Source organism: Sceloporus occidentalis, unplaced genomic scaffold (genome assembly GCF_023333645.1).
Source record: "Sceloporus occidentalis isolate IW3139 unplaced genomic scaffold, rSceOcc1.0.p SCAF_7, whole genome shotgun sequence".
NCBI lineage: Eukaryota > Metazoa > Chordata > Lepidosauria > Squamata > Phrynosomatidae > Sceloporus > Sceloporus occidentalis.
This window is the reverse complement of record NW_028316987.1, coordinates 67,354,286-67,381,002: the sequence shown is the minus strand read 5'-3', so window position 1 is coordinate 67,381,002 and position 26,717 is coordinate 67,354,286. Positions and strand designations below refer to the sequence as shown.

Genomic DNA, 26,717 nt, shown 5'->3' with positions numbered 1-26,717 from the left:
AGATAGTAAGGTAAGGTGAAGAAATAAAGCAGGAGGAATTAAGGCACTTGTTCGCTCTTTTCACATGATTTTGACCAGAAAAAAAAAGAACATGCTTCCCCCCACCCACCCACCCACCCACAAACCTGGAAAAAAAAATCTGGCATATTTCAGTGAATTGCAAAGCCAAAATATACCATTTCTGATCACTCCGGGAGCGATTGTACCATTCACAGTGGGTGGAGATGTGCATGGTGGATGAATGGTTCCTGTTCATTTTGCTGTAATGTTTAATGTCTGCATAAGTTTATGGTGACAGTCGGCTGATTTTGTGATTCTTCTATCCTTTGTGGAATTCAACTCTTGCTGCCAATGTGGAAGTATTCTTAATGCAGGCATGGGCTGCTATGGAAGGCTAAGGGGCTCCATTAGTCCCCTGGGAGACCTGGGGAGCCACACTCACTCACTACGCCCATCTCTGCAAAAAATTAAAAGTGTTTTTGTTTCGTTTAAGGGGGGTTGTCTCCAAACATCCTCTAGAAGCATTATCACCTGGACCAATCCATTTGTTTTTTTTTTTTTTTTTCTGTATTGAATGTCTATCCTGTCTTTCACCCAAAATAGGACTCAAGGCCCATTCAACTTTAGGTGCAGGAGAGGCCTTTATTATAAAGGAAAGTGAGCAGAAGTCATTTCCTGTTTCAAAAAGGCTTCTCTAAACCCTATATTGTTCAGTTGGGGGAGACCTGGAGGAAATGCCCCCTACTCCAGAGGGCATTTGAGCAAAAAAAAATTTTTGTTGTTGTTGAGGAAAAATTTGCAAATTTGTTTTTTAACGCGGGGGGCCTCCAAATGTGGTACTAATGTGGTGGTAAGGGAGCCCTGGTGGCACAGTGGTTAAATACCAGTACTGTAACCACTCACTCACAAGTCACAAGGTTGTGAGTTCAATTCCAGCCAGGTGCTCCAGTGTCGGCTCAGCCTGGTTGGGGGGCAGTTAGTTTACACATTGTAATCCGCTTATGGAATGCTTAGGTGCACTGATAAGCAGTATAGAAATGTACTTGCTATTGTACATGATATTGAAATGCCCATCATATACTTCAGAAAGCATTTTGATGCCTAAGGGACATAAAAACAACTCTGGGGTTGCATATAGCCAATGGGCTGCATTTTACCCACTCCTGATTTAATGGGACTTTTAATTATAGGCCCAGGTTCTGAGGCTGTGTCATCTGTTGTAAACAAGCATTTCTACAAAGAAAATAGCAGTAGTAGTAATGTGATAATGTATGATAGCAAATCCATCACATGTGGCCATGATGCACAATTGTATTTGATTGCTTCAACCTATACTACGAAACCATAATTTGCTTCAGCTTCTTGACACGTGCCCATGCTTACTCTATCCTTGAAAATGGAGTGTGAGTAGTTTGTTACTGCTTGTTTTTTCTTATACAAACAGTATCTTTCAGGTCAAGAGTACATATTGAGTGAAATGACCCTGTTACATTCACAAATTTTCCTTAATTAACATTTCTGATATTTGTTGAATTGAAAGGTATCATGAAGAATTATATGTTTTCTAAAATTTGGCCAAACCTTTTATATATTCACAGACAGACAACCAACTAATATGCCATGATGTTGAAAAATAGAGCAGCAGTTGGAGATTACCTATCTGACTGAAATGCTTTTTGAGGAATAACCACACACAGCAAGGGATTATTTTCTTAGCCCTATAATTCTGTGGTGCTTCCAGAGTTGACAGATCATTTTGCAATCCAGGCGAAAAGCAGCTGTTGCAAAAATCATTTCTTCTTAAATGTGTGACTAGGAGCAGATAGCGTCTAATTCCTCTATGCTTGATGAAGATACAGTTGATGAAGATTTATGTTAGAAATTGCAAGTCAGTGTTTTTTGCCTTGTGGTAGTGATAATAGATATCCTACCCTGGTGTGAGCACAGGAATAGGAGAAGGTGGTGGTCATCATGGACTGCATTATACATGCATGATTTATTCGTATTTCAGAGTGGGAAAGAAGTGTCTCATGGTGAAGTCTTAATAATGTGTGTGTGTTATTTGGTATGTGTGACATGGAGAGTCCTCTGCCCCTATTGGTAACCATTTATTGTTCAAAACATTGCTTTTAAAAATAATCTTCTGAGTCCAGAGCTAGTCTGAGACATTTCACTGCCTGAAATAAATGGCAAGGTGATATCCACCACACACACCCTATGCTCATTATACATATAATATATTATTAGACTGGCAACTGAACCTTAGTACAACACTAGCAATGTGATACCATTCCCTATTAAATCTAGGGGAGCAGGCCATTGTAGTGATTCAAGACATGTAATGGAGCACACAGAACCCTTGTCATCCAAGGAAGGGGAAAGCCTGGTGCTCAGGAGAAACAGCTTATGTGGCTGTTAACTGCTGCTGTCCATCAATATTCCTGTAAAGCAGAACAGATTAAGCAGTGTGGCTCATTAGTCAGTGCTCCAGTTTATTCAGGATATTTTTACATGCCTGTGCTCATATGACTTTCAAAAGTAGTTTTGCAAGCACCTTCCAGTATGACCGTTTCATCTATTCCTAAATGTGCCAACATTAAACTGTATGGTGTGGTATAGCATATTAAAATCTACATTATAGTGTTCCATAGGTTGAACAATTACAATAGTACACCTATGTGTCCCAGAAATATTAGCAAACAAAAGGAAAAATGCCTTCGTATACAACGTTTTAAAAAATCTTATAATAGAAACAATGCAGTGTTGAAATACCAAGAAGAAATTTCACCTTAACTATAGATAATAATATATCACAAATGGTACATTGGGCATATCCTAGATTTCGCAAGCAAAATTTGTTTTGTTTTAATAAAGTACATATTTATTTTTATTATGTTTATTTTGAATGCAAACTTGGGATTTTAGCCCATTTTGTATTTTCATGGTTAGACTCAAATGAACCTTGAGTCAATGGGAACTGGGTAAATCAACTCTTGTATATGTTCCGTTGATTTAGTGGTCCTTCTCTAGTTGGTATTAACAGATGTATTTATGTTGTGGTTATTTGCATCAGTTTGGCTAGTGAAGAAAAGTATGGTTAGTATATATTACCTGTAAAGCTCTAATGTTGATGTTTCTGACTCAGTCTGTCCTTTTTAAGGATTCCTTGCATGTCTTCTGAAGTATTTTTTTTAATTTTAGTCTTGTTAAAAATCATTTTATGGACCCCAGGATTGTTAGCTGCATACTTTAGAAGCAAAATCTTTTTCTATTTTTTTAAATCACCCCTTTGGATCTAGAAGTAATAAATATTTCATTTATGAATATAGCAGCGATTGTTGTTGTGCCACTTTTGGCTAGTATGCATTAAGGCAGGCTAGGATGGTTGATTTATGTTGAAGAACAGTAAATCAACATATTAAATTGATAAGGGAAGGGTGGGAAAATAAGATTTTTTGTTTAACTTCAGTAACAGTTTGGTTCTGTACTCAGTTGCCCTCAGGCACAATTTGTGACAATGTTGTTAGAAGTTGCTTTGTCTAGACTGAGGAGCTAAGAACTGGTGTGGATACTTAATTTGCCACTCCTTCCAGCTAGTAATAATTTACATACGCTTTATATATTTCCATACCTGAACGTTGAAAAAAAATGTCCACAAACTAGAGGAGAATGGAACAATACTGTACTGTGTTTAAAATCTTAATAAAAACACATAGAAAAGGAATCAGGCTGACTCAAAACTAGTTGGGTGTCATCCCAGTGGTATCCAGTGTTTTAGCTTCTCCAAGACCTGAAGGACTAAATGTGGGCACCAATTAATTACTGTACTTCTCTTGAAATATCTTTGCTATCCAGAGTCCCTTCCATAGATACAAAGGGGTTTTTTGTTGTTGTTGAAATGTGAATTCTTGAGGAAGAAATCTTCTGTGGATTGTGTTTAGTCATGTCCATCAGCTAGTGGACTGGACACTGCTGTTAACTCCAGTTCCCCTTCTGACAATGTACAGCTGCCATTTCCCCCTTTGTCTGGTATCATTTTAGAGATACTTAGGCAACATACATACTATGAGTCAAGTAATCCTGTGTTCATAACCTGCTGGCTTGAAAGCATTGCTATGTTTGTTTCATAAAGCAGCTGTTTGTTTCGTTAATGCACTATACACACAAGTGTACTTTTTAAATGACAGGAGTGATGTGGCAGGGGCCAGGGGAAAGGAAAGGAGAGAGGCAGCAGTGAACAGAAAGAAGCTGAAGACTGAAAAAAAGAGGAAATGAATTCTTAAAACAGTTTTATTGTTAATTCCATAGTTCTGAATTTCAGTTCCTCTTAACAACAGCGACTACTACTACTACTAATAATAATTTGTTTTATTTATATACTGCTATTCCAAAGATCATAGTGGTGAACAGCAAGTAAGCTAATTAGCATGTAAGCTAATTTGCCCCCAACAGTCTGGGTACTCATTTTAGCGACCTCGGAAGGATGCAAGCCTGAGTCAAGCTTGGGCCCTTTTTCTGGTCTTGAACTCGCAACCTTGTGGTTTTGAGTGAATGGCTGCAGTACAGGCATTTAACCACTGCGCCACCAGGGCTCCCTACTACTATTTCATCTTCTTCCTCCTCCTCCTCCTCTTTCCATCCCATCATCATCTTTATACCTCAGCCTTTACCTAAAACTGGGATTCAAGCAGCTAATTCATTGTAAAGCTTTCTCTTTTGTTACTTCTGTTCAACACATATCTTTTAGTATGATCAGTGCAAAATAAACTGTAGGAATTAAGATAGAAGGTAGAAGCAAGAGAATTAGTTCAGGCTACAATCCAAAAGAGGAGCCAGCACGGTGTAGTGGTTTGAGTGTTGGACTACAACTTTGGAGACCAGGATTTGAATCCCTGCTCAGCCATATAAATTCATTGGGTGACCTTAGGTAAGTCACACTCTCTTAGCCTCAGGGAAGGCAAAGGCAAGCCATCTCTGAACAAATCTTGCCAAGAAGACCATGAAGGGTCACTGTAGGTCAGAAAGGACATGAAGGCACAAAACAACGCAAGAGTAACCCAAATGAGATAATGCATGCTCAGTTTTTCACAGCATTTCTGGGTGTAGATTTGTTTTGATGCTGCTTCTCAAAACCTCTCTAAGATCGCTTGTATTTAAAAAATCATGTTTCCAACTTGGTATCAGAGCAGTTCAAAAGCAAACATGTTGTGTGGTCTGCGTACATATGTGTGCATGTCTTGTATGTGTGTATTCATGCACACCATATATACAGTTACCTTTGTACTTCTGTACAAGTAATGTTCCCCAAACTGCTTTTTCAACTTGAAGGTAAAGAGCAGTTGGAATGGGTTGTGTGCCAGTTTCTATGCAGAATATTCCTCTGGGATATTAGCATGCACAGATCTCCTCTTACGATGTGGGTTATATGTCTGTCGCTTCCTGTTTTGCTGCTGTTCTCTTCATATTGATTGAAGTGAAGTATGCACTTTGCAAAATAAATTAATACTGATTTAACTTACTGCCTTTGTTCTTGAATCCTCTTTGACTATAAATAATTGCCCCAACATAATTGTCTTCAGGAGTTAATGCTCTCCTGCCCCTCCTTTTAAATTGAAATCCTCTCTAAGAACTCTTTGTGAGGTATTAAGGCTATTATTGTTTCAAACACCTCATGAAGATCTTTTGGACTTAGGTAACCATAGTGACAAAGGGTACAGACTGAGTCAGGTTGCACAACCCCTGGCAAAAGTCGCAGCTGAACTTATTGAAACCACGATTGTGCTGTATTGTGACCCTCATCTCTTGCCTCCGGTTATTTATTGGCTTTATTTACTTCATCTTCAGCTAGAGATCACATTCTCCTCCTTCATTTTTTTTTTAACATGAGCAAAAATACAATAGCTATGGAAGCCTGGTTTTGGTGACCTCCTATGAGGGTGCATTTACATTAGAGAATGAGGGCTGAAACAGATATAAGATGGATTTTCTGACTGCTATTATTGTCTCTTGCTTTCAAAGTGTAATTGCAGCTGAATGTGGGGATAGTGTGTGATTGGGACTCGGACTGCTGTGTATAAAGGGGTTAACCATTTCCATCATACAATAACCTTAGAACCCTTTCACACTGAACAATTATAACACTATGATTCCACTTCAACTGCCCTGGCTGCATTCTGAGGCTTTTGGTTTGCTGAGGCACTAGAGCTGTGTTATAGGGGAAGTTGTTGTTGTTTTTATTGTGTGCCTTCAAGTTGTTCCTGACTTATGTCAACGCTGAGGTGAACCTATCACGGGGATTTCTTGGCAAGATTTGTTCAGAATAGGTTTCCCTTTACCTTTCTCTGAGGCTGAGAGAGTGTGATTCACCTGAGGTTACCCAGTAGCAGGGACGTAGCCAGGGGGGGAGTTCTTGGGGTCCGGACCCCCCCTTCCGTTAGAAAAATGAATGGTGCGTGCTGCTGCGTCACCACACCCAAGCCCCAATATAATAGTGGCACTTAGTCTGGACCCCCCCTTCCTAAAATCCTGGCTATGTCCCTGCCAGTAGGTTTCTGTGACTGAGCAGAGGTTCAACCCTGTTCTCCAGAATCTTAGTCCAGTGCTCAAACCTCTACGCCATACTAACTTCCTAGAACAGACTTAGAAATAAATCTAGATAAATTGCAAATCTCAGGAATCCCTCAGATGGAACAATGAATTGTGGAAAATTGGAATTACAGTACTATAACTGTGTAGTGTGAAAGCTTCCCAGATTCTAATCCACACCAAGGCTTGAAACTCACTGGGTGACGTAGGGACAGTCACACCTTCTCTCAGCCTGACCAAGCTCATAGGGTTACTGTGGGAGTGAAAAACAGAGGAGCAGGGAAAGCAAGTAAGTCATACTGAAATCACTTGAAAGGAAGAGGCAATATAAATTTAATGGTGTAAGGTGAAAGGGCCCCAATCCAGAATCATGCACAATCCTTTCCTGAACCTTTTATTAGTCCTGGGAAGAAAGATTCCATCAGCAAAAGTACAGCTTGAGGGAGCTGACTATCACCCCCTCACTCTCCAGTATTATCTCTTCCTTCTCCTTCTGCTCTTTGCAACATGCAGTTAACAATATGTTTCCTTTGGCCCTAATATGTATTTCCCATCACAATGTATGATTATGAGACCTGGGCAGTAAAGGAAGCAGACAGAGAGAAAATCAATTCATTCAAGGTGTGGTGCTAAAGAAAAGTGCTTAGGATACCGTGGACAGCCAAAATGGCAAACAATTGGATCCTTGAACAGATCAAACGAGAGTTCTCCTTGGAAGCCGAGACTTTGACCATATAATGAGAAGGCACAGATCACTAGAAGAAACAATAATGCTAGGAAAGGTAGAGGATAATAGAATCATAGAGTTGGAAGAGACCACAAGGGCCATCTGGTCCAAGCCTCTGCCATGCAGGAACTCTCAATCAAAGCACCCCCAACAGATGGCCATCCAGCCTCTGTTTAAAGACCTCCAAGGAAGGAGACTCCACCACTCTCCGAAGAAGTGTGTTCCTCTATCGAACAGCCCTTACTGTCAGGAAGTTCCTCCTAATGTTTAGGTAGAATCTCTTTTTTCTGTAGCTTGCATCCATTGTTCCAGGTCCTGTTCTCTGGAGCAACAGAAAACAAGCTTGCTCCCACCTCAATATGACATCCCATCAAATATTTAAACAGCTATCGTATCAGCTCTTAACCAGTTTGCTAAGTCATTCCTCATAGGGCATGGTTTCCAGACCCTTCACCATTTCAGTTGCCCCCCTTTGGATACACTCCAGTTTCTCAACATCCTTTTTGAATTGTGGTGCCCAGAATGGACACGCTATTCCAGGTGACCAAAGCAAAATACAGAAGAAGGAGGGGAAAACTCAATTGGGGGAGTTACAGGCATAGGTTTGCAGGATCCAAGCAGCAGTGAAGGATGTGTGTCATCCACAGGGTCACCATGAGTTGGAACTAACTTGAAGGCATTTAACAACAACAAACAATTTTGCCTATCATGGAGTCTTTCAAGGGATCCTGAGAGTTGCAGTTTGTTAAGAATTCTGAAAATTCCATCCGGAGATGCCACAACCCTTCTCAACTACAGTACATCCTTTGCTGCTTTGAAGATTCCTAAACAAAGCAACAATTGTAAAGCCCATTTAAATTCCTAGTTTTCTGACACTGAATGTAAGCCTATTGTGCTCTGTTATTAAGCTGACAACTATCCATAATACTACTTTCTCTTCTTTTTTCAGCTGCCACTATCGTTCTCTTTTTGTGGATAGACTGTAACAAACTGACACAAGGATGCAGTTACTGACCCTTCTAGTACATTCTTTCCCCTGACATTAATGTTCTAAACAAGACAGATGGTCTGAAATCTTGAGCCGTCTTACACTTACTTAAGTTACCTGCTATAAAAGAACCAAAGCACATTCTAACATACATGGATTAACTAGTTGATCTGTCTTCCCAGTATTTACGATTTCACTAGAATTTGATTACAACGTCCAGAAGGGTTGTACTCTGAGAAAAGTAACTCATCCTGGGTCTGACTTTAGCCATGGCAAATGTACATCTATCACTAACTCATCCAGGTAGTGTCATCCCAATGTGCCCGTTGTTCACTGTTCACTGGCACTTGAACAATGAAGTGCCAAATGAAACACGCTCAATTTGTGCGACTAGTAGTTTTGTGAATGATTTGTTAAACCTCTAGATAGGAGGCACGGGGAGTCTATTCTGAACCATGGCCATAAAGCACGTTGTAGGTAAACTGATTCCTATCCCAAGAAAATCAGTTTTTATGTGTGTTTTGCTGTCAGGTTGCCAGTGAATATCACAAGTACGCACATGCTTGGGAGTTCTCCTGACTTTACAATGGAATATATCACCACTCCATCTCCCATTTCTCTTTGTCATTTCAATTGTTTTGCCAGTTTATAAACTGCTTTCCCCCTCAGTAGTAATTTTCTTTCTTTCATTCTTTTTTCTGGTCCTTTTCAGTGTTTTTCCATATGCCTATTAAAAATAGCAAGATGAAAACTTCAGTACCTCCCCCTCAGTCTCTACAAAAAGGCTGTCTCCATATCCTCCATTACATGGATGTGGGGGTGGACTGATATTATTTGCAATGACAAATGTCAGTAAAGGATCAGAACAAATACTTGTTTCCATGGGAAAGATGTGCATTCAGAGCCTGAACAGTAGATTCAAGAGACCAAGATTTTTTCACGGCAGTTTTTCACACCCATATGCAGTTGGATCCAGATCACCTTTCCCCATCCTGGTACCCTCCCTGTGTGTTAGATGGCATTTCTCATCTTCCTCATCCAGCATGACTTTATAGGAGTTTTAGTCCAAGCACAACAGGAGGTACTAGATGAGTTAAAATTTATTTAAACACATCTGGAGGCAACTCGATTGGTTGAAGTTGTTTTAAACCTTGGAGAAACCAAAATAATAACCCAATTGTAACAATGTTACGATCTGCTCCACGACCATCATACTTTCAACAAGGCATGGGGGTCACAGTGTCCACAGCACACAGAACTCATGGTGTAAAAACCAACAATGAATCTGACTATTGAAGATATAGATTGAAATCCTATGCATGCTTAATAAATAGCCATCCTGTACTCAACAAACATTGTAAGTAAGCATTCATAGGATTGTGCCATTAGGGTCATTGTTTGCACATCAGGAAAAAGCTAATGTTTCTTATCAAACCCAGTTTGATCGTTATTAATAATGGTTTGGGTTCCAATTAATTCATGCTTTGATCCTACTGAAATCAATATGATTTAAATTAATCATGACTAATTTTGTCTCAAGAGATTTCCATGGGACTAAAAGATCTAGTCCATTTATAAATAAATATTTTGAGGGGGCAAATTATATTATGTAATAAAAACCCAACAGAAAAGGGATGGGGCACATGGGACTAAATCCACTTTTCATTGGGTCCCAAATTAACTCTTCCTCAGATGTCCATGCCCCTTTCCCAGTGGCATCACTGTTTGTGATGGTTTATAGAAAACCTCTCTCGCTACTCAGCTGTAGCACTATGACTCCACTTTACTTGCCATGTTGCCATCCTATGGAAGTACAGGAACTGCAGTTTAGATAAGAGTATTCAGAATTCTTAGTCAAAGAGCTCTACTGTCTCACGAAACTACAGATCCAAGAATTCTATAGGATGTAGCCACAGAATTAGAGAGGAATCGCAGCTTTTCTGGTAATGGAGGTGGAAAACATCCTATCATGGTTTGATTCCCTTTCATTGCTTCGGTAGGCAGGAAACAGGCACTCTAATCGTGTATAGGGGCCCCAGTTTGGTTGTGGCTTTTGTTTGTTTGGGGTTTATTTTTTAGCATTCCAAAAGCGTTTCCTAGACTTTGTTATTAGCATTAAGAGATACAAACTGAAATATGCTGGCATTTTTGTTTCCACCCTTTTTTCTTTGGTCCCACCCAAGACTGGAATGGCGGGAGGGGAGCATTCTTTAAATCCAGACTGGGATGAGCACTTCTTTCGTTTATATTTCTGTGTCTTTATAATACACAGTGCAGTCATGAAAAATGTTACGCATTTAAAAATAATAGTCACATGTAGACCAAATGGAACCTGAGGGATTTTAAACAGTTACATGTTCCACATTTAGACCGAACTAAAAATCCAGCTTCAGTTTTGTTTTACACATATTAAAATAGTTTGCACTGTTCCCAAGTTAATAACTATGGGGATGCACCAGCACACTTAAGACAAGTAAAAAGTACAGAGTCAATCTGTTCTCTGCTATCAGAAAGAAAACCTGTTTATTGTTTTATTTAGTTTGTCCATTTCTTACCTGTGTTCAGCTGCAAGCATTCTTAGAACAGTTTATGCAGACCCTGCATCAGGCTGATAATCTAAAAGACACATAACAAAAAGGAAGGAAAGTGGCAAAAGGAGAGGAACTATACTCAGACACCAGAAGTATAGCTATGGGGGAACAAGATGAGGCCCTCCAAATAAGAATTCTTTTCCCAAATGAAATTTTCCTTCAGCCCCCAAATTTCATGCATTGCAGAGTGAAAGTCACTTGCACCTAGAACTCTTGCAATTGCTGTGTTTCCATTCCCTTGGTAACTTTGCTGACCGCTTTTCTTGAGATGCCTAAACTCTATTTCTAAATGTTGAGCTGAACCTCTGAGTTACCTCAATGCTACAAATTTGGGAATAAAGGAAAATTTCATGAGGGAGGGCCAGAATTCTTACTTGGAGGGGCAATATACCCTAATCCCTCCGCCCAAGTAGCTGTATACCTGTAAGATACTAATAGTTAAGAGTTACTCCAATGATTAGCCAGGGTAGAAACAGGGCCACATGAGCTGTTCTCTGCTGTTATACATCTGCTATATTCATTTATCACCAACAAATCATCATTTGTACCAGTGGCTTTGAATCATCATAATCAACCACAAATCTGTTTTGATGTGGTGGCCTTACACAGATCCTGATCCTTTACCAATGTATATCTTCCTTATTAATATACACTATTTCAAGGCTGAAGTTAATTAAGGAGTTTCTATGCTGAGAGGAGCGATCAGCATCACATTGCACTTGTATTACATATTTAATCTTGTGTGTTTCATGAATAATTTAGTCTTCTGATAACCTCCACTCTTTCTTGGTTCAAATGTTTGTCAAACAACTTATTTAGCCCAGCATGTTATCTGTCAAAATCTAGACCGATAGATTAATTTTGAATGAAGTGCTGTTCACTGTTGTATCAGCATGCAGCAAGTACAAAGTGGTTGATTTACCAATATGTTTTACAAAAAACTGCACAATTCTAGAAGATCGAGCAAATGATAAATGACAGAAAATGCTGAAGATGACTGTACTCTCCCCATGAAAACAAATAAACAAATACAATGATAATAACCACAATAAAAAGTATCTAAGGTAACTAAATAACATGAGTAGCTTCTAAATGAATATTTAAAGTGAAATTGCAAATTCTGCCTTGAGTTGATCAGAACAAAATCAAAGTATGGCATAGTTTTCCAAATGCAACGCTGGAATTCCTTACCTGTTTGGCCCCATAATGGCAATGTAGAGGAATACATAATGGATCATTTTGCCTCTGATCTGTCCATTACATCAGCTATAGATATAAGTGTGCCTGGTATGGTACTAAAAGTTTTGAAACGATATAGTTTTGGCAATCAGAACCAAGTACAGAATTTCTTTGAACATAAATCATAACCACTATCCTTCTCTAAGCTATTGTGCTCTGAATTATTTGGACTGCAATTCCCATCAACCATTGGGTTTGGTAGCTAAAACATGCTGGCATTTTAGTCCAGAATTTTGAAAGGGAACCCAGTTATGGCATCCCTTTCTCTGGAGGGCTAGCTGACACCAGCAATAGTTTAATTGAAGCAGGAAGTTGATATCTGTTTACCTAAGCCTTTGTGTCCTAGTGACCATAGGTGAGTTTGACTGACTGTGTCCCACTCTTAAATTGATTGGTATAAAGTGGGTTGGAAATATTTTTCTTGATAAATAGATAGGTGGATATTAGATAGACTTGGTTAGGGGAGGCTGCTCTTAGCTCTAACTTTCATTTTGAAATACACTGAGCTAACCAAAGGACTCATCTAGACTGAACAAAAGCCCCAGATTTTGGCCTAGTTTGCTCTACTGACCAAGGGTTTTTTTTAAATGTCCACTTGACATTCCTCCTGTCCTAATCTAAAGAGGTGCCTTTATGGGTCCAGCCATAACTTTTTGCACACGGAGCAGAGGGGAGTTCTTTTGAAACCTGCCCCCACATGAGTTTCTGGGGCAGTCAGGAGTAAATCCTTGATCTGACTTCCTTGTCTTGACTCTTCAGTTAATGTCTGGGAGTTTCCCACTTTATGATGGCATGAATGGGGGTGTGCCCTTTCTTGCCTCCTTTCAGTACTTTTCTGGGGAGGGAGGAAATCCCAGCCACACTGAACATCAAACAAAACAATAAACCCCAGTATGTTTGAGGCATGACTGGATGCAGGGGTGAACAACTGCACTGAACCCTGCACTCCAAGCACAGAATTACCAAGACTTTTGGTCAGATAGGATGAGCACAAAATGACAATGGCAAGATAGCTATGTTTAAATTCCTCTATTCTGCCCAGTGATTGAACAAAACTGTTCAGAGTCAACATGTGAAATTTCAAAGTGGTTGTTTTTTTCTTTGACTTTAATATATGGCATCCTGGGGTTTCCATTTTTTCTGATATCTCTCAAGGCTTGTAAGACAGTTTGATAATAGCATAAAGGCAAATGATTCCATCTATACAATCATTTTAGTGCAAAAGTGCATGGCATCTCACTTACTGTGCATCTAAATAAAGCTTGAGTGTATAGAAATGTCTATCATATCCTTGACTATTGGACACTTAAACATATTTAGTGGGTTTTTTTTCCTCACTACAGATTTTAATGAAGCAGTCCCTGAGACAGAAAGGTTGGACTCTAAAGCATTGAAAACTCGTGTTCAGCTTTCAGTAAAGAACAAAAGGTCAAGACCAACTAGAACAAGACTCTATGACAGCATCAGTTCCACAGATGGAGAAGACAGCCTTGAAAGAAAGGTGACTTATTTTTGTTCTTCATTTTTTCCATGAGTTGTTATCTTTGCCCAGCCTTTATTACTTCTATGAATTCATTTTTGTTAGATCATATTTACTCATATGTGATGACATTTATAATGAAGAAACATTCACCCTTTTTCCCCCTTCAAAGGTAAACCATCTGTTTTCTTGCAGCCCTCCCAAGATTTCTTATTTAATTTTATGAGTGTGGCAATGTGCTGTCTTTCATTACATTTCTCCCACTATTCCATCAGAGAAAACAAAACTTGTGTCTAGCAGGTAATTTATTAAGAACTTGAACTGATTAAAATGCAGATCCTGCCAAAAAAAATTGGTAAAATGGAAAGTCGTTAAAATAAAATGTTTACAGTGTAAAATGGATGCTTTAAAAAAAAGGATGGTACATTCAAGCTAAGTTGCTCTCATTGGTTTCTGAATGCCGTAATCTGCTTAATAATCTTTTATTATCAACAGCCGCCGTACAGTTATGGTAGTCCCATGCATATTACAAAATCACAACTGCCCATGTGTGTGAGAACATCCTCACCAGCATCAGATTCTGGTGCTTCCTCCCTTTCCCCTGTGGCTAGCAGTGCAACATTTGCATTTGACAACATAACTGGAAACCAGGATGAAGAACAGCAGGACATGAGTTTTGTATGTTCCCATGGAGGCACTCCACTCTCCTCTCCTTCAAAATCCTGCCAGAGCTACGAAGCATCACCTGTGCACCATCCAACAAGCAGGAGTCTCTTCCATCATGAAGGTATAACTGTAGATGTACATGTTGCTAAGCAATTTTTTCCCTGTGTGTCCTTAGTTCTCATGTTATTTCAGATTAAGCAACTACCTGCTGAAGGGCCCATGCAAAAATAAATAAATAAATAAATGATACATTTTCAAAGCCAAACAATCAGGTGTGGTGTGCATCTGAGAGGGGTTCAGTTGTTGTTCTGTGTTTTAAAATTACTTTTCAGTCTTTGTTTTTTCTCAGCCCTATTAGAAAAAAGCAAAAATGATACTTGGAATGACTCAATTGTTCTGAGATCTGAAGTTTTAAATTAATAATTTCCAGGATTCCAAATTTATAATATTTCTGTTCAGGTGTTGAAAGAGAAGTTGAAATAAATGTGTGAACAGAGGGAGAAAGCTAACACCACTCCCCTCATCCTTGTAATCTTAATGAGGAGAGTAGTAGTCTGACAAGGGGAGCCTCTTCTGTTCTTGCATGCTTTCTGCATGATCAGAAATGTTGTTTTTACAGGGTTCTGGAGAATGGAAGCTCCCCTCTTAAGACTTTGAGTATGTGCGTGTTTCTGTCTGTCTGTCTGTCTGTCTGTCTGTCTGTCTGTCTGTCTGTCTGTCTGTGTCCATATGAAGAGAATGATAATGAAGATCTGTGAATCTGTGAATGACTGGATAAGGCTAATCATTCCATTGAATCAAGGACACAAAATTTAAATTCAGGAGAGCTTCCTTGGGTTTCTTCCTAAATTCAGAGCCCTGCTTTACATAACACACTAAGTGGACATTTCCACCAGAGTTGGGCAATTTAGACAAATTTCTGGGTATTTCCGAACTGGGTGCCAGAGCATAAAGATAGACCTAATCCAGGCAAAATGAGTACTGTGGGCAAAAAATCCAGTTAGTTATTGCCTCCACCCCATGCGTAGAATGGAAATGAATCAGTGTTTCAGTGTGTCAAGGCAAAAGTTTCTACTTTTTTATGCAGTTACTCTTACTCATTTGCATCTCTCATTCAGTATTTTCCAAATAAATCATAATAAATTTTGAACTAAACATAATTGCATGGCAGGGGGTTGGACTGGATGACCCGTGCGGTCTCTTCCAGCTCTATGATTCTATGATTCTATGCTCTCAATGACCATACTCAAACAACACAGTGTTGAATCAATAGCAAGTTCTATGATTTTTGCATTGAGTTTTGTTCCACCACCATTAGTTCAAAGGCAGATACTAATTAACATATCAGATTCAAAGGAGAACATTTTCTTTCAAGACAAAAATATTTATTATAATAAGTACTTTTCTACAGTGTTTCTGTTTAAAGGCATGATGACTCTACTTGAACATAGAAGTTAATTTATCATTAGCCAAGTTTTCTTATTTCTCCGCCCCCCCCCCCCGCCCTATAATATATGAAATGCACCAGTGACTATATGTTCTCAAGACTTTTTCCCATTTCTTTCTTCATCCATGCATGCAAACTTGCATCTATACTGGAGGAATGGCACATACATAATAGATTATGCATAGTAGAAAACAGCACTGACAGAAGTTTGAGTTCCAAAGTATACAAGCTTTATTTTAGCACAGATGTTTACCGAAAGAAGATGAATGGTTTACATAAGACCTTGACCTGACAGATGTTGCTAACAGGACTGATATAACAGGTAAAGGTAGGCAAATAAGGAACAACAGCAGGACATGGCAAGGCAATCTTCAGAGATCTAAGGAAAGAGGCACAGGAAATAGAACAAGCAGATCGAAAAACCAATATGTAATTTACAAAGATTAGAGAATGGAGAAATACGGAGGACTTATTTTCTGTTTAATTTTTATTTTTACCTGTTTATTAGTATATCTTTTAGCATATATTGTATACTTTTTAGATATGTATAAGCTGTATACAAGTGGTGCATGTTCTGGTTCTGGTGCATGCTCAGGTTATTCATATGTATCTATATTGTATTGGGGTTTATTGCACCTAGTGCACTATATTTACATTTTATATATAGGTGTGTGGCACTGCTTTAATACTACGTTACTAGTATTTTGAAACGGCCCTCAGGCTATTCAATAAACTGTACCTAAACTGTACCTGTTTAATTGCAAATTCTCTAAGGGTGATGTTTGCATTAGCCACCACAAGCTTTTGTTCCATTGAGGGTTCACAATGAAGCGGTAACCACCTTGGTTGCAAAAGCTGCCCTGTGGCCAGTGGATTTTGTTCCAAAGTGAAAAAAGATTACAGAAGACTATGACAAGGTGCCATTGGCAGGGCTAAGCTATGATTGTGAGCTGTTTAAGATCCCCTAAACACCACACAATATGCAAGACTGTTCAAGATTAGAAGTTGGGACGCAGGGCAGTGAAGCATTGCCTATCCTAGGGCACTGACCTACCTGGGAACAATAACAAACATGCATAAAGTAACAGTCATCCAGCATCCAGACTTCCTGTCACTTCTGTATTCACATGAAAACAACTTCTAGCTGGACTCTGGCTGCCAAAAATCCCTTGTCAATACAGCCATTCCCAGAACAAAAGGGATATACTTTGTAGACAAGTTGCTAAGGGAGATGCCAACAAAATACTCATTTATAAGCCATTGTGGCTGAGCTACTTGATAACATAAAGTAGATCTGTTTGTGGTATTCATGGTGCAGAATCCAGTTGACCTTTTCAGCTATTCAGCAGTAATAGATGCAAGTGTGCACACTTATTGAAGAACTGTCTAGCAACACCTTTGTGTAGAACCAGAACATGTTTTCTGACCCTGATAAATATTTGAAAAAAATTGCTTTCCGAATTGCAATAAATTGGAATTCCTGGGGCTGTAGTTAAAAGGGAGAACAATTGACTGTTCCAGTATGACACATACCATATTCTACACAAGCACTGAGAGTATTCCCCATTCCCAATTCTGTCCATTTTTCATAATACTAAAGGATAGAAACTCTCAATTGTATTCCAATGCCACCCTCATGAAAGAATTAGGCATGTGGTGTGCATTTATTTATTTATTTATTTATTTATTTATTTTATATGCTGTCTTTCTCCCAAACTGCACCCAAGGCAGCTCACATAAAATGCCTGGAAAACAATAATAAAAATTTTTAAAAAACACAATTAAAATGCCACATTAATAAAAGAGTTAAAAAATGTAAAATCCTTAAAAATACTAAGTTTAAAATATAAAATTTTAACAATTAAGAACATATCATAGCAAGCACCCCAATAAGAAGCCTCCCTAGGCAAATTACATATTAAAAGACTCCTGGGGCGGGGGGGGTGGTGGTTGCCTGCCGACAAAAGAAAAATAGACAGGACCAGGCTAGCCTCTCACAGAAGGGAGTTCCAAAGGGTGGGAGCAAACATACAGAAGACACTCCCTCATGTCCTCACCAAACAATCCATTGACAGTGGCAGGATCCAGTGGCGTTCCTACACCAGATGACACCCGGTGCAGGGGATGGGACTTCTGGGGGCAGTGTGATCTCCCTCTCCCTGAGCCAACCTGTCCTTTCCTAATGAGGAAAATGACAGGATGGCATGTGGAGGACAGAGCATGCACCTGCGGATGAAGCAGGCACACAGAGGGGATGGAGTGGTGTGCACGGGAATAAAGCACCGCATGCCTGTGGAGCATAAAGTGGTGCACGCGCCAGTCAGAGCAGGTGGTGTGAGGGGGGGGCTGACCGGATGTCATCCCCCCTTCTGGGGTGTCACCTGGTGCAGACCACACCCACTGCACCTCCCCAGTGACGCTACTGGCAGGACCAAGAGAAAGCCTTCCTCTGACGATCTTAAGGTTGTGGCAAGTTCCTGTGGGGAGATATCGTCTTTCAAATAGCTTGGAACTAAGCCATATAGGACGTTATAGGTCATGACCAGCACTTTGAATTGTCCCAGAAATGAACTGCTAGCCAGGGAAGCTGTTTAAACAAGGGAATTTATATGCTCCCTATAAATACCCCCAGCCAACATTCTGGCTACAGCATTGTGGACCCATTAAAATTTCTGAACAGGTTCCAAAGCCAGCCCCACATAGAGTGCATTACAGTAGTCCAACCAGGATGTAATTAAGGCATATGTCACTGTATATAGACCTCATGCCCTAATGAATGAGTGAAGCTGGCATACTAGTTTTAACTGTGCAAATACACTCCTGGCCACTGCTGAAACCTGGGCATCCAGGCTCACAGCTGAGTCCAGGAGAACACCCATGCTGCAAGCCTGAAATTTTAGGGGGAATGTAACCCTGTTCAGCCCATGTGGCATCCCTGTTCCCTGATCTGCCTTTCTATGATGAGGAGTACCTATGTCTTCTCTAATTAAGTTCCAGTTTGTATGCCTTCATCCAATCCATTTCTGACATTGACACTGGTTCAGTATCTAAAAAGGAAAAAGAGCAGCCTCTCCACCACCACATATATAATGCAGTGGTTTTCAGAGAAGTAGCCATGTTAGACTCTTGTAGCATAAAAAGGAAGGGAGAAGGAGTGTGTGTGAAGGAATGTAACACCTGATTTGTATCATTTTGAGTCCTGTTACATCCTATCCCCTCCCACAACTGTATAAATATGCTTTATAGCCTGAGGCTTTAATATTACTCTATACTGAATCTGAAGAAGTGGATTTATGTCGACAAAAACTCATGTTAAGATTAAAAAAAAAACCAGTTAGGTTTGAAACACACTGCAGAAATAATCCAGTTTGAGACAGCTTGAACTGCCCTGGCTCGGTGCTAGGGCATTCTGGGAACTGTAGTTTGGTGAGACACTGAGCCTTCTCTGTTAGAGAGCTGTGGTGTCACAATAAAATACAATTCCCAGGATTCCCTGGCTTCGAGCCAAGGTAGTTAAAGTGGTCTCAAACTGGATTATTTCTGCTGTATGTTTTGGACCTTAGTTTTAATGGTACTGCTACATTTTTTCGTTCCTCTCCCTTTCCTCCTTATATATACTGCAGAATCATCTCTGGATTCCAGCCAGTTTTGGAGTATCTTTTTATTGTAGGTATATATAGATGTTTGTGTTTGTTAAAACTGAAAGTTGTCCTTGGCATTTAAAAAAATTTCCTTGTGTTTCCAACCCAATGGGAGGTTTCAAAGTGCACTATAAAAATAGCTTCCACGTTGGTAACACCACAAGTACATCTTCTGGCCAGGATCCAAAGAGCCGTTTTCAATAAGTGCAAAGGCATGCATACCCAGCAAGTTTTTCACCTCATTGTTTTTGATAGCAGCTCCTTGCTGTGCCTCAGAGGGTATTCTTGAAGCTTTCCCAGTTTACAACTGGTTTGTTATCTGGCATAGAGAATGATTGTCAGGAGGAAAGGACTTTGGAGCACATTTGGAATACTGTATACATTTATTTGGATGACTGAATGCATGTTTGCATGTACTGTCCATTTGCTTGCACCATAAGAAGAGCAGAATTAACATGTGACTTAATTCATTAAGATTTTTGTGCAGTTATGGATAGTAGTGAGAGGTAAAAACATTCAAAACAGTCTCATCTCTGTTGGATGTGCCGGAGATTCCATCAGGATGTTCTTCAGATTGAGAAAAGTTACTGTATATACTCAACTATAAATCAGCCTCCTGTATAAATCAAGGGCAAGTTTTGGGGCCAAAATTATGGCTAAGTCAAGGGTAAAACCTAAGGGCTTGTAACAAAGGATCTAAAAGCTGAAGCAAAGAAAAATGATGCCTAAGAACTTACAAAATTCCAACAGACATAACAGTTCATGCTCACCCTAAAGACTGGACGGATGAGAGAGAGCAGAGGGAGGGTCAGTGCTTCCAGGACAGATTGTGCTCTTGCCTTTCACTGGCAGATGGTTCCTTTTTTATTGACTTGTGGATAAATTGACTCAGTTTTGTTCCGGGGCGGGGGGGGGGGGTCAATTTTTTCACTAAAATTTCTAGACTTATACATGAGCATATACAGTATATTCATTAGGTTTTAAGATTTATCATAGCAGAAGAATAAGAAAGCTAGTGAGCTACAGGGCTGCTTTGCAGCTCTATAATGGTAGCTGCAGAACTGGACCAGCAGTCATCTTACATTCTGTTCAAAATTTATTCATAAAATGTTTAGAACTGCTACTCTCACAGAGACACTAGTAACTTTCATTATCACACTCTTACTTTTATATATACATCAGAACAATAACAACAGTCGTGATATACTTGTTCTTCTCCCTATAATATCTTTTCTACTTTCCTGCCTTTGTTATTTTATTACTTCCTCTGTTCTCAAGGCATTCACACACACACGCACACACCATATCATCATGAAAAATTTACAAATTAAAAACTGTTGTTGTTTGTTACTCTTTGCTTAGAGTTGCAAAGAGATGATATTCCAAATTAGGATTTTTCTATATTAAAAAAGCATGATAATTTTTATAGTTATAATTGATGTTTCATAGGTTTTGCTGTTCTTGCTTTTTCTCTTTTATTATACAGGCATGTACAGAAACAGCAAATAATATATTCCTTTTTTTTATGTACGTTTGACTTGAATTCCTAATAATATGAAACCTACTTTAGATTTCAAAGCAAATGATAAAGAGCCCCGCAATGACCTTCCAGTGGCATTCAGTAGTAGCCATGTGGCAAATGGCAGTGCTAACACAAAGTGAATATACTCATGTATAAGTCTAGAAATTTTAGTAACAAAATTAACCCAAAAAACTTAAGTTGAATTATCCACAGGTCAATGTAAGCACTGTACTTTGACTCTTATCAAAAAGGGACCATCCCCTGGTGAAAGGCAACAGTGTAATTTGTTATGGAACAACTGACCCCCAGCTCTGCTCTCTCTTCCATCCAGTCTTTAGTGTGAGCGCAAACAATTATGCTTGCTGGGATTTTGTAAGGTCTTTGCCATTGTTTTCCTTTGCTTCATCCTTAAGATCCTTTGTTACATGCCCCTAAATTTTACCCTTGACATATCCACAGGTTATACCAAAATCCATAATTTTGGTCCCCAAACCTGCCCTTGACTGACATATAAGATCAACTTATAGTTGAGTATATACAGTATACTGGCTGTGACAAAACTTGGTTAACTGGTTTATGTTTGAAACTTTGTTCTAAAGATGATATAGTTTGTAAGGTGTTAAGATGTTCCTGCATAGCTAGGACATGATATGACATTTTTACCATAGCAGCTCCCAAAGAAGCAAGCCACTATTCAGCTTAGTAAGTTGCTTGTCTTTTCAACTCTTGAATTTTAAAGAGACTTGACTTAACCTCTTATTCCCCATTTTGTGCAAATACAATTTATGGGAACCATAGTTAATACTCCTTTTAAATAAGAAATTCTTGATGGGCAATGAATGAAGCATTCTCTTGCTGTGTACCTAAAGTGTGTATCCAAACTAAAAATTGCTGGTTTAATGATCAAATACAAATGGCTATAATGAACTGTGTTTTTCATGTACAAATATGTCCTAGATGGTGCCACAGGTATCCAGTCACCAAGAGCATCCAGCCCTTCTCTGGGGCATATAAGAAAAATAAAACAAACGTTTGTAGATATTGGGTAAGCATTTCTGAATCTTAGTTTTCTTGTTAATTAGTCACCTAGGTGAATAATTTTTAATTGTTTAGTACTTTGTGGACACTCTTGTTTTTTACATTATAGGGCTCCCTTGAGAAAGAGTGCTAACAAAAGCAAGAAGCGAAGAGAGAGAGAACCAGTTAGGGTCTCTACTGGCTGCAGGTACAAGCAAACAACATAAATGTAGATAGTTGCTGATCAGAATTTGTGATGCTCAATAACTTACATCACACCACCATTTGTACACTAGAAGATATATAAATTATCCTTATGGATTTTCTATGCCTTTGCTAAGTGTTTTCAGGCTACAATTCTGTTCACACTTACCTGGGGTTGGTATCACCTGGTGTGATAACTCATGGTGTCACCTCCCCCTCATTGACCTGCTCCCATACCGTATCATACAGAATCCTTAGGAACGTTTTTTGTACATGTTACTCAAAAATTATAATTCCTGTATGTCACTGGAGGTAATGGTAATTGTTGTGACATGAACAACTAGCAAAATTACATGTACATAATATCATGTCAATAGAGTGAAAATCTGGCAAGATGTGACTCTTTTAAAGAAAATTAAAAACAATTTTAAAACAAAAAATGTAAAAATATTTTTAATTTTTTAATTTAGTTTTTTAAAAAAACAACACCTTGGGACCTCTCCTTTCTGCTCCCACTGAGCCTCACCCCACTCACGCCATCTCTTCAGTGTTTTAAAGGGACACAGATAAATGCCACATCCTGTTTCTGCCAAAAAGCACAGGTTTGGGGAGTAGTGGTATCTCCCCCCACTTTAGGGTATCACTTGGTACATCCCACACACCCCTAATGACATGTGAGAGTAAGAGCTGGAACTGACCAGCATGAAAAGCTGGCTTCCAGCCAGCTTGGGAGCATGGTGTACAAATAACACATGCCCTAAAGACTCCCAGAAGCCAATTTTATGTCGCTTGGCTGTCCACACATGGGCTGGGTCCCAGGCTCTCTGGCAGTGTGGCATTTAGATGCTGCACACCGTTGGAGTGCCTTAAAGCCACAGTGGTGTAGAAAAGCCAGCTTTTTGCTAGCCCAAAAAGGAGCTGCTCTTTGCCTCTTTTTTTGGGCTGGCAAAAAGGCAGATTGGAGCCACGGCATGCTGTAATTTTCTTGTTAGCATTCTGTTCAGATGCTGCATGGCGCAAATCTGACATAAGAAAGATGATATGCACGCACTGTATGTGTGTGTATATATATCATATTATTTATAGATGTCTCTTCTGCAGATGTGCAGCCAAAATGATGGAAAATTAAAATCAATAAAGCAAATCAATTAAAGTAGAAACCACTTACTAAACTAGCACTGAAAGGCAGTAATTAGCATTGTTTGCAAAATTGTGTATGCAAGAATTTTGTTCAGTTCACATTTTGAGATGAACTTACCATATGCAATTCAGTATGGAAGCTGGAATCTTTCACTGTTTACAGTTACTCAAATTTTACATTGCAGTTCGCTGAACAAAAATATGTGTGTTAGGGATCCAACATATGTATATTAGTAGGGGGAAACATTTAAAAATAGGGAAATCTCTCTCTCTCTCTCTCTCTCTCTCTATATATATATATATATGCGCACTTGAAAATGCAAACATGTTTTCTGGCAGACTTGTTTACTTAAAAAGCAAAACAGATACAGCAACAAAATAGCACAAGCTAGAAGTGGGGAAATGAGGGACAGGAAGTCAACATTGGCAGATCCATCTGTCCCTAATTACACTTTTTCTTTATTCTTTTTGTCTATGCTTTCTTCAGAATCTTAACACCTAACCTGTATGCCTACCTACTTTATGTTAAACAGGACAACTAAGGAGCTGTTGGAGTGCTCAGCAGGCCGACCCTCTTTGATCAAGCGGTCCTCCTCTCTCCCACATAATACTATGGCATTTACATGGTATGGAGAGAGCAGCAGGAGATCTAATTCTTCCAGCAATCTGCCTTCACCTACCAGTTCAACAGATCCTTCTTCCGAAAACCTAAGCCCAGCTAAAAAGGGGTCCAAGGTAGAAAAACAAGTACCTTATATATCCAGTGGTTGGAGTGACTGAAGCAGGTTCATGTTACTGGATATTTTTTTAAAAGGACCCAAGTGATGGTAACCATAAGGAACATGTTAATTATACAATATAAACATGTTAAGAACATTCCAAATGGTCCTTCCTTTGTCTTTTGAGTCTCTTTAATTTCTGTTGCAGTAGCAAACTGCCTGTTTCACTGTGGATGTGATACCAGCCTGCTTGCTGAGGTTGTGTACAGTCTTTATTTAGGCTTTTAACAGACTTGCATAATTTGTTGATTTTGTGTAGAAAAAGGCCATCAGATTTAATGGACTGAAATGAGTGCACCTGTGCAAAGCAGAGGAGTTTTTAAACAAAAAGACACCATCATGCCACTTGGCCGTCTTCCCATCATATCTGGCTGTAAATGATAGGCCAGCAGCTCCTCCAGACCCAGAAAGGCTGTGGGGTAGCAGGAGCAGCCTACCCACACCAGCAGCCATTTATGGACCTTTTGGGTCTGGTGGCTCTGCTGGCCAGGCGGTAAAGAGAGTCACTTCCCTTTGCCACACAGCCAACAGCTCTGCCAGACTTGGAAAAGACTGTTGAAGGGGAGGGAGGGCCTCTTAAAAAAATACACAGTGGGTATCAAATATACTAGGTACACCACTGCTACCTAAAACCATAAAGCATGTATCCACAGTATTGTTTGTCCTACAGATCATGTAAAATCCACCCATCATGGCCAGAGATGAGGGACTTTGGGATTTGCAGTCCAATAGTATTTGGAGTGCCAAAGGCTAGACAGTCCTATCATAAAGTTCCTGAGCCCATTGGAACCCTCTTTTCATTGAAATGCATCTTCTAGATCAGAGCTTATAAAGTTACTTTTTGGATGATAGCTCCCCAAAGCCTCTGATGGCTATGCTGGCTTGGCAGGTTCTGGGAGTTGTAATAAAAAAGTAACTTTTCCAAACTCTTCTCCACACTGGGGCTTAGAGGCACATCATGTTGCTGTCTTGCTAACTAAGCTTGGCACAATCTGGTCAGGTTCTGGTGAAGTACAACTTTGTAAATAAGCTACAGAAAACAATCTTTATGGCAGCTTTTGGGGAGGGGTGGGCAGTCAAGAAATAAATGAATCACTTTCTTCCAAACAAGTTGACAGAGGAAGTTCAGAACTGCAGGACTTCCTTCCTCTGTAGGGAACATAGTAGTTTCTGTCTTCTCCTTTTCCTGCAGCCCACTTCCTTGTTTGCATGGGATGCACTGCACGTGTCTGCATTGAGACCTTACACACTACACAGTCATAGCATTATGATTGCACTCTGACTGCTGTGGCAACAGCCTATAAAATCCTAGGATTTGCCATTTAAGAAGGGATATCTAGAATTTCCAGTCAGAGAGTCCTAGAGCTTCACCAAACTTCAAACCCAGGATTTTGTAGGATAAACTCATACTAGTTAAAGTGGAATCATAGTGATATAATTATACTGTATGAAAAGATCTCTGGTTGGCCAGACTTTGTAGCAGAGCTTGGGAATATTACCATGCTGGCTAGGTGATTCTGGAAGTTGTAGTGATTTTGGGGGAAATGGGATGTCCAAGCTCTATTTATTAGGCAAATTATGAAATACTGTACAAGGCTGGTCTAGTGAGGAAACTATCTGCAAACCCTCAGTACATTGGTTTGAGTTCTATGATAGAAGAGTAATATCTAAATGTAATCAATCATACATAATTATACACGTGAAAGGCCGATCAGGTTCTGAAAACTGACTACTGGGATTCTTCAACTCCAGTTCCCATGCCCCTAATTCCAAAACAAAAATATCAAACTACTGCTGTATTTAGCTATATTTTATAAGGTTCTGGTTTTATAAAGAAAAGTTCTTATTCTCAGTTCTTATTCCTGCATGGCAGGGGGTTGGACTGAATGGCCCTTGTGGTCTCTTCCAACTCTACGATTCTATGATTCTATGGAATGATGAGAGGACGAGTATTTTGATCCAAACACAAATAGATTGCGTTGTCTGCCAGTTTATTGTAAGATAATATTTGACACATCCAACCAAAGTGCTGGTAAATTTTAAAATGTGTTCTGAGTCCTGTGTCCTATTCCTGGTCCTCCCTGCAAAACAAGATGTTTCCATCAAGCATCTTGGCTGTTACGTCTAATTCCATTTTGAAGTTCTTTGAACTAAGAAAATTGAATTATTACAAATGTGTGTTGGTCGTATCTTTTTGTTAATATGCATGTTGCTTTTAGCATGGTAGTTTGAGAATGATATTTTGTACAGCTGTGTTACATGTCCCACACATATACTGTTTTCATCTCTGCAGTATTTCATGAGCATCTGATGACCAATATTCTGGTGAAAATTGAAGGTTTTATTGTCATACGCTGAAATCACAGTTCAGGTGGCACGTGGCATGTGGCATAAGCTTCAGTGCAAACTCTGTTGAAATAGAACCCTGTGTGTGTGTGTGTGTGTGTGTGTGTGTGTGTGTGTGTGTGTGTGTACATACGTACACACACACACACACACACACACAGACACATATACATACACAAATTGAACCTCTAGGAGCAGCCAAATGGAATAATTCTACCAATTCAGAACAATAGCAATACAATTCCACACTTACGTTTGTGTGCAGTAGTAATACATACAAAGGAATCTCATTTGAATAAAGCACTTAAAACACAATTTCAGAGACAAATATAAAAAGCCAAAACA

The 26,717-nt window shown here is 39.4% G+C and overlaps 1 protein-coding gene across 6 annotated transcripts in view; it reads left to right on the top strand.

Moving 5' to 3' along the window:
* PPP1R9A (protein phosphatase 1 regulatory subunit 9A) overlaps positions 1–26,717 on the top strand; it is a 199,000-nt gene that overhangs the window by 153,404 nt on the left and 18,879 nt on the right. For 4 of the 6 annotated variants that reach the window (XM_089533205.1, XM_089533202.1, XM_089533200.1 and 1 more), the window contains 5 exons: positions 13,474–13,631; positions 14,106–14,397; positions 21,844–21,931; positions 22,034–22,111; positions 23,781–23,982. In XM_089533205.1, the coding sequence (XP_089389331.1) occupies positions 13,474–13,631; positions 14,106–14,397; positions 21,844–21,931; positions 22,034–22,111; positions 23,781–23,982 (818 nt within the window). The remainder of the gene's footprint in view (positions 1–13,473; positions 13,632–14,105; positions 14,398–21,843; positions 21,932–22,033; positions 22,112–23,780; positions 23,983–26,717) is intronic. The other 2 variants (XM_089533204.1, XM_089533203.1) reach the window with 1 other exon arrangement.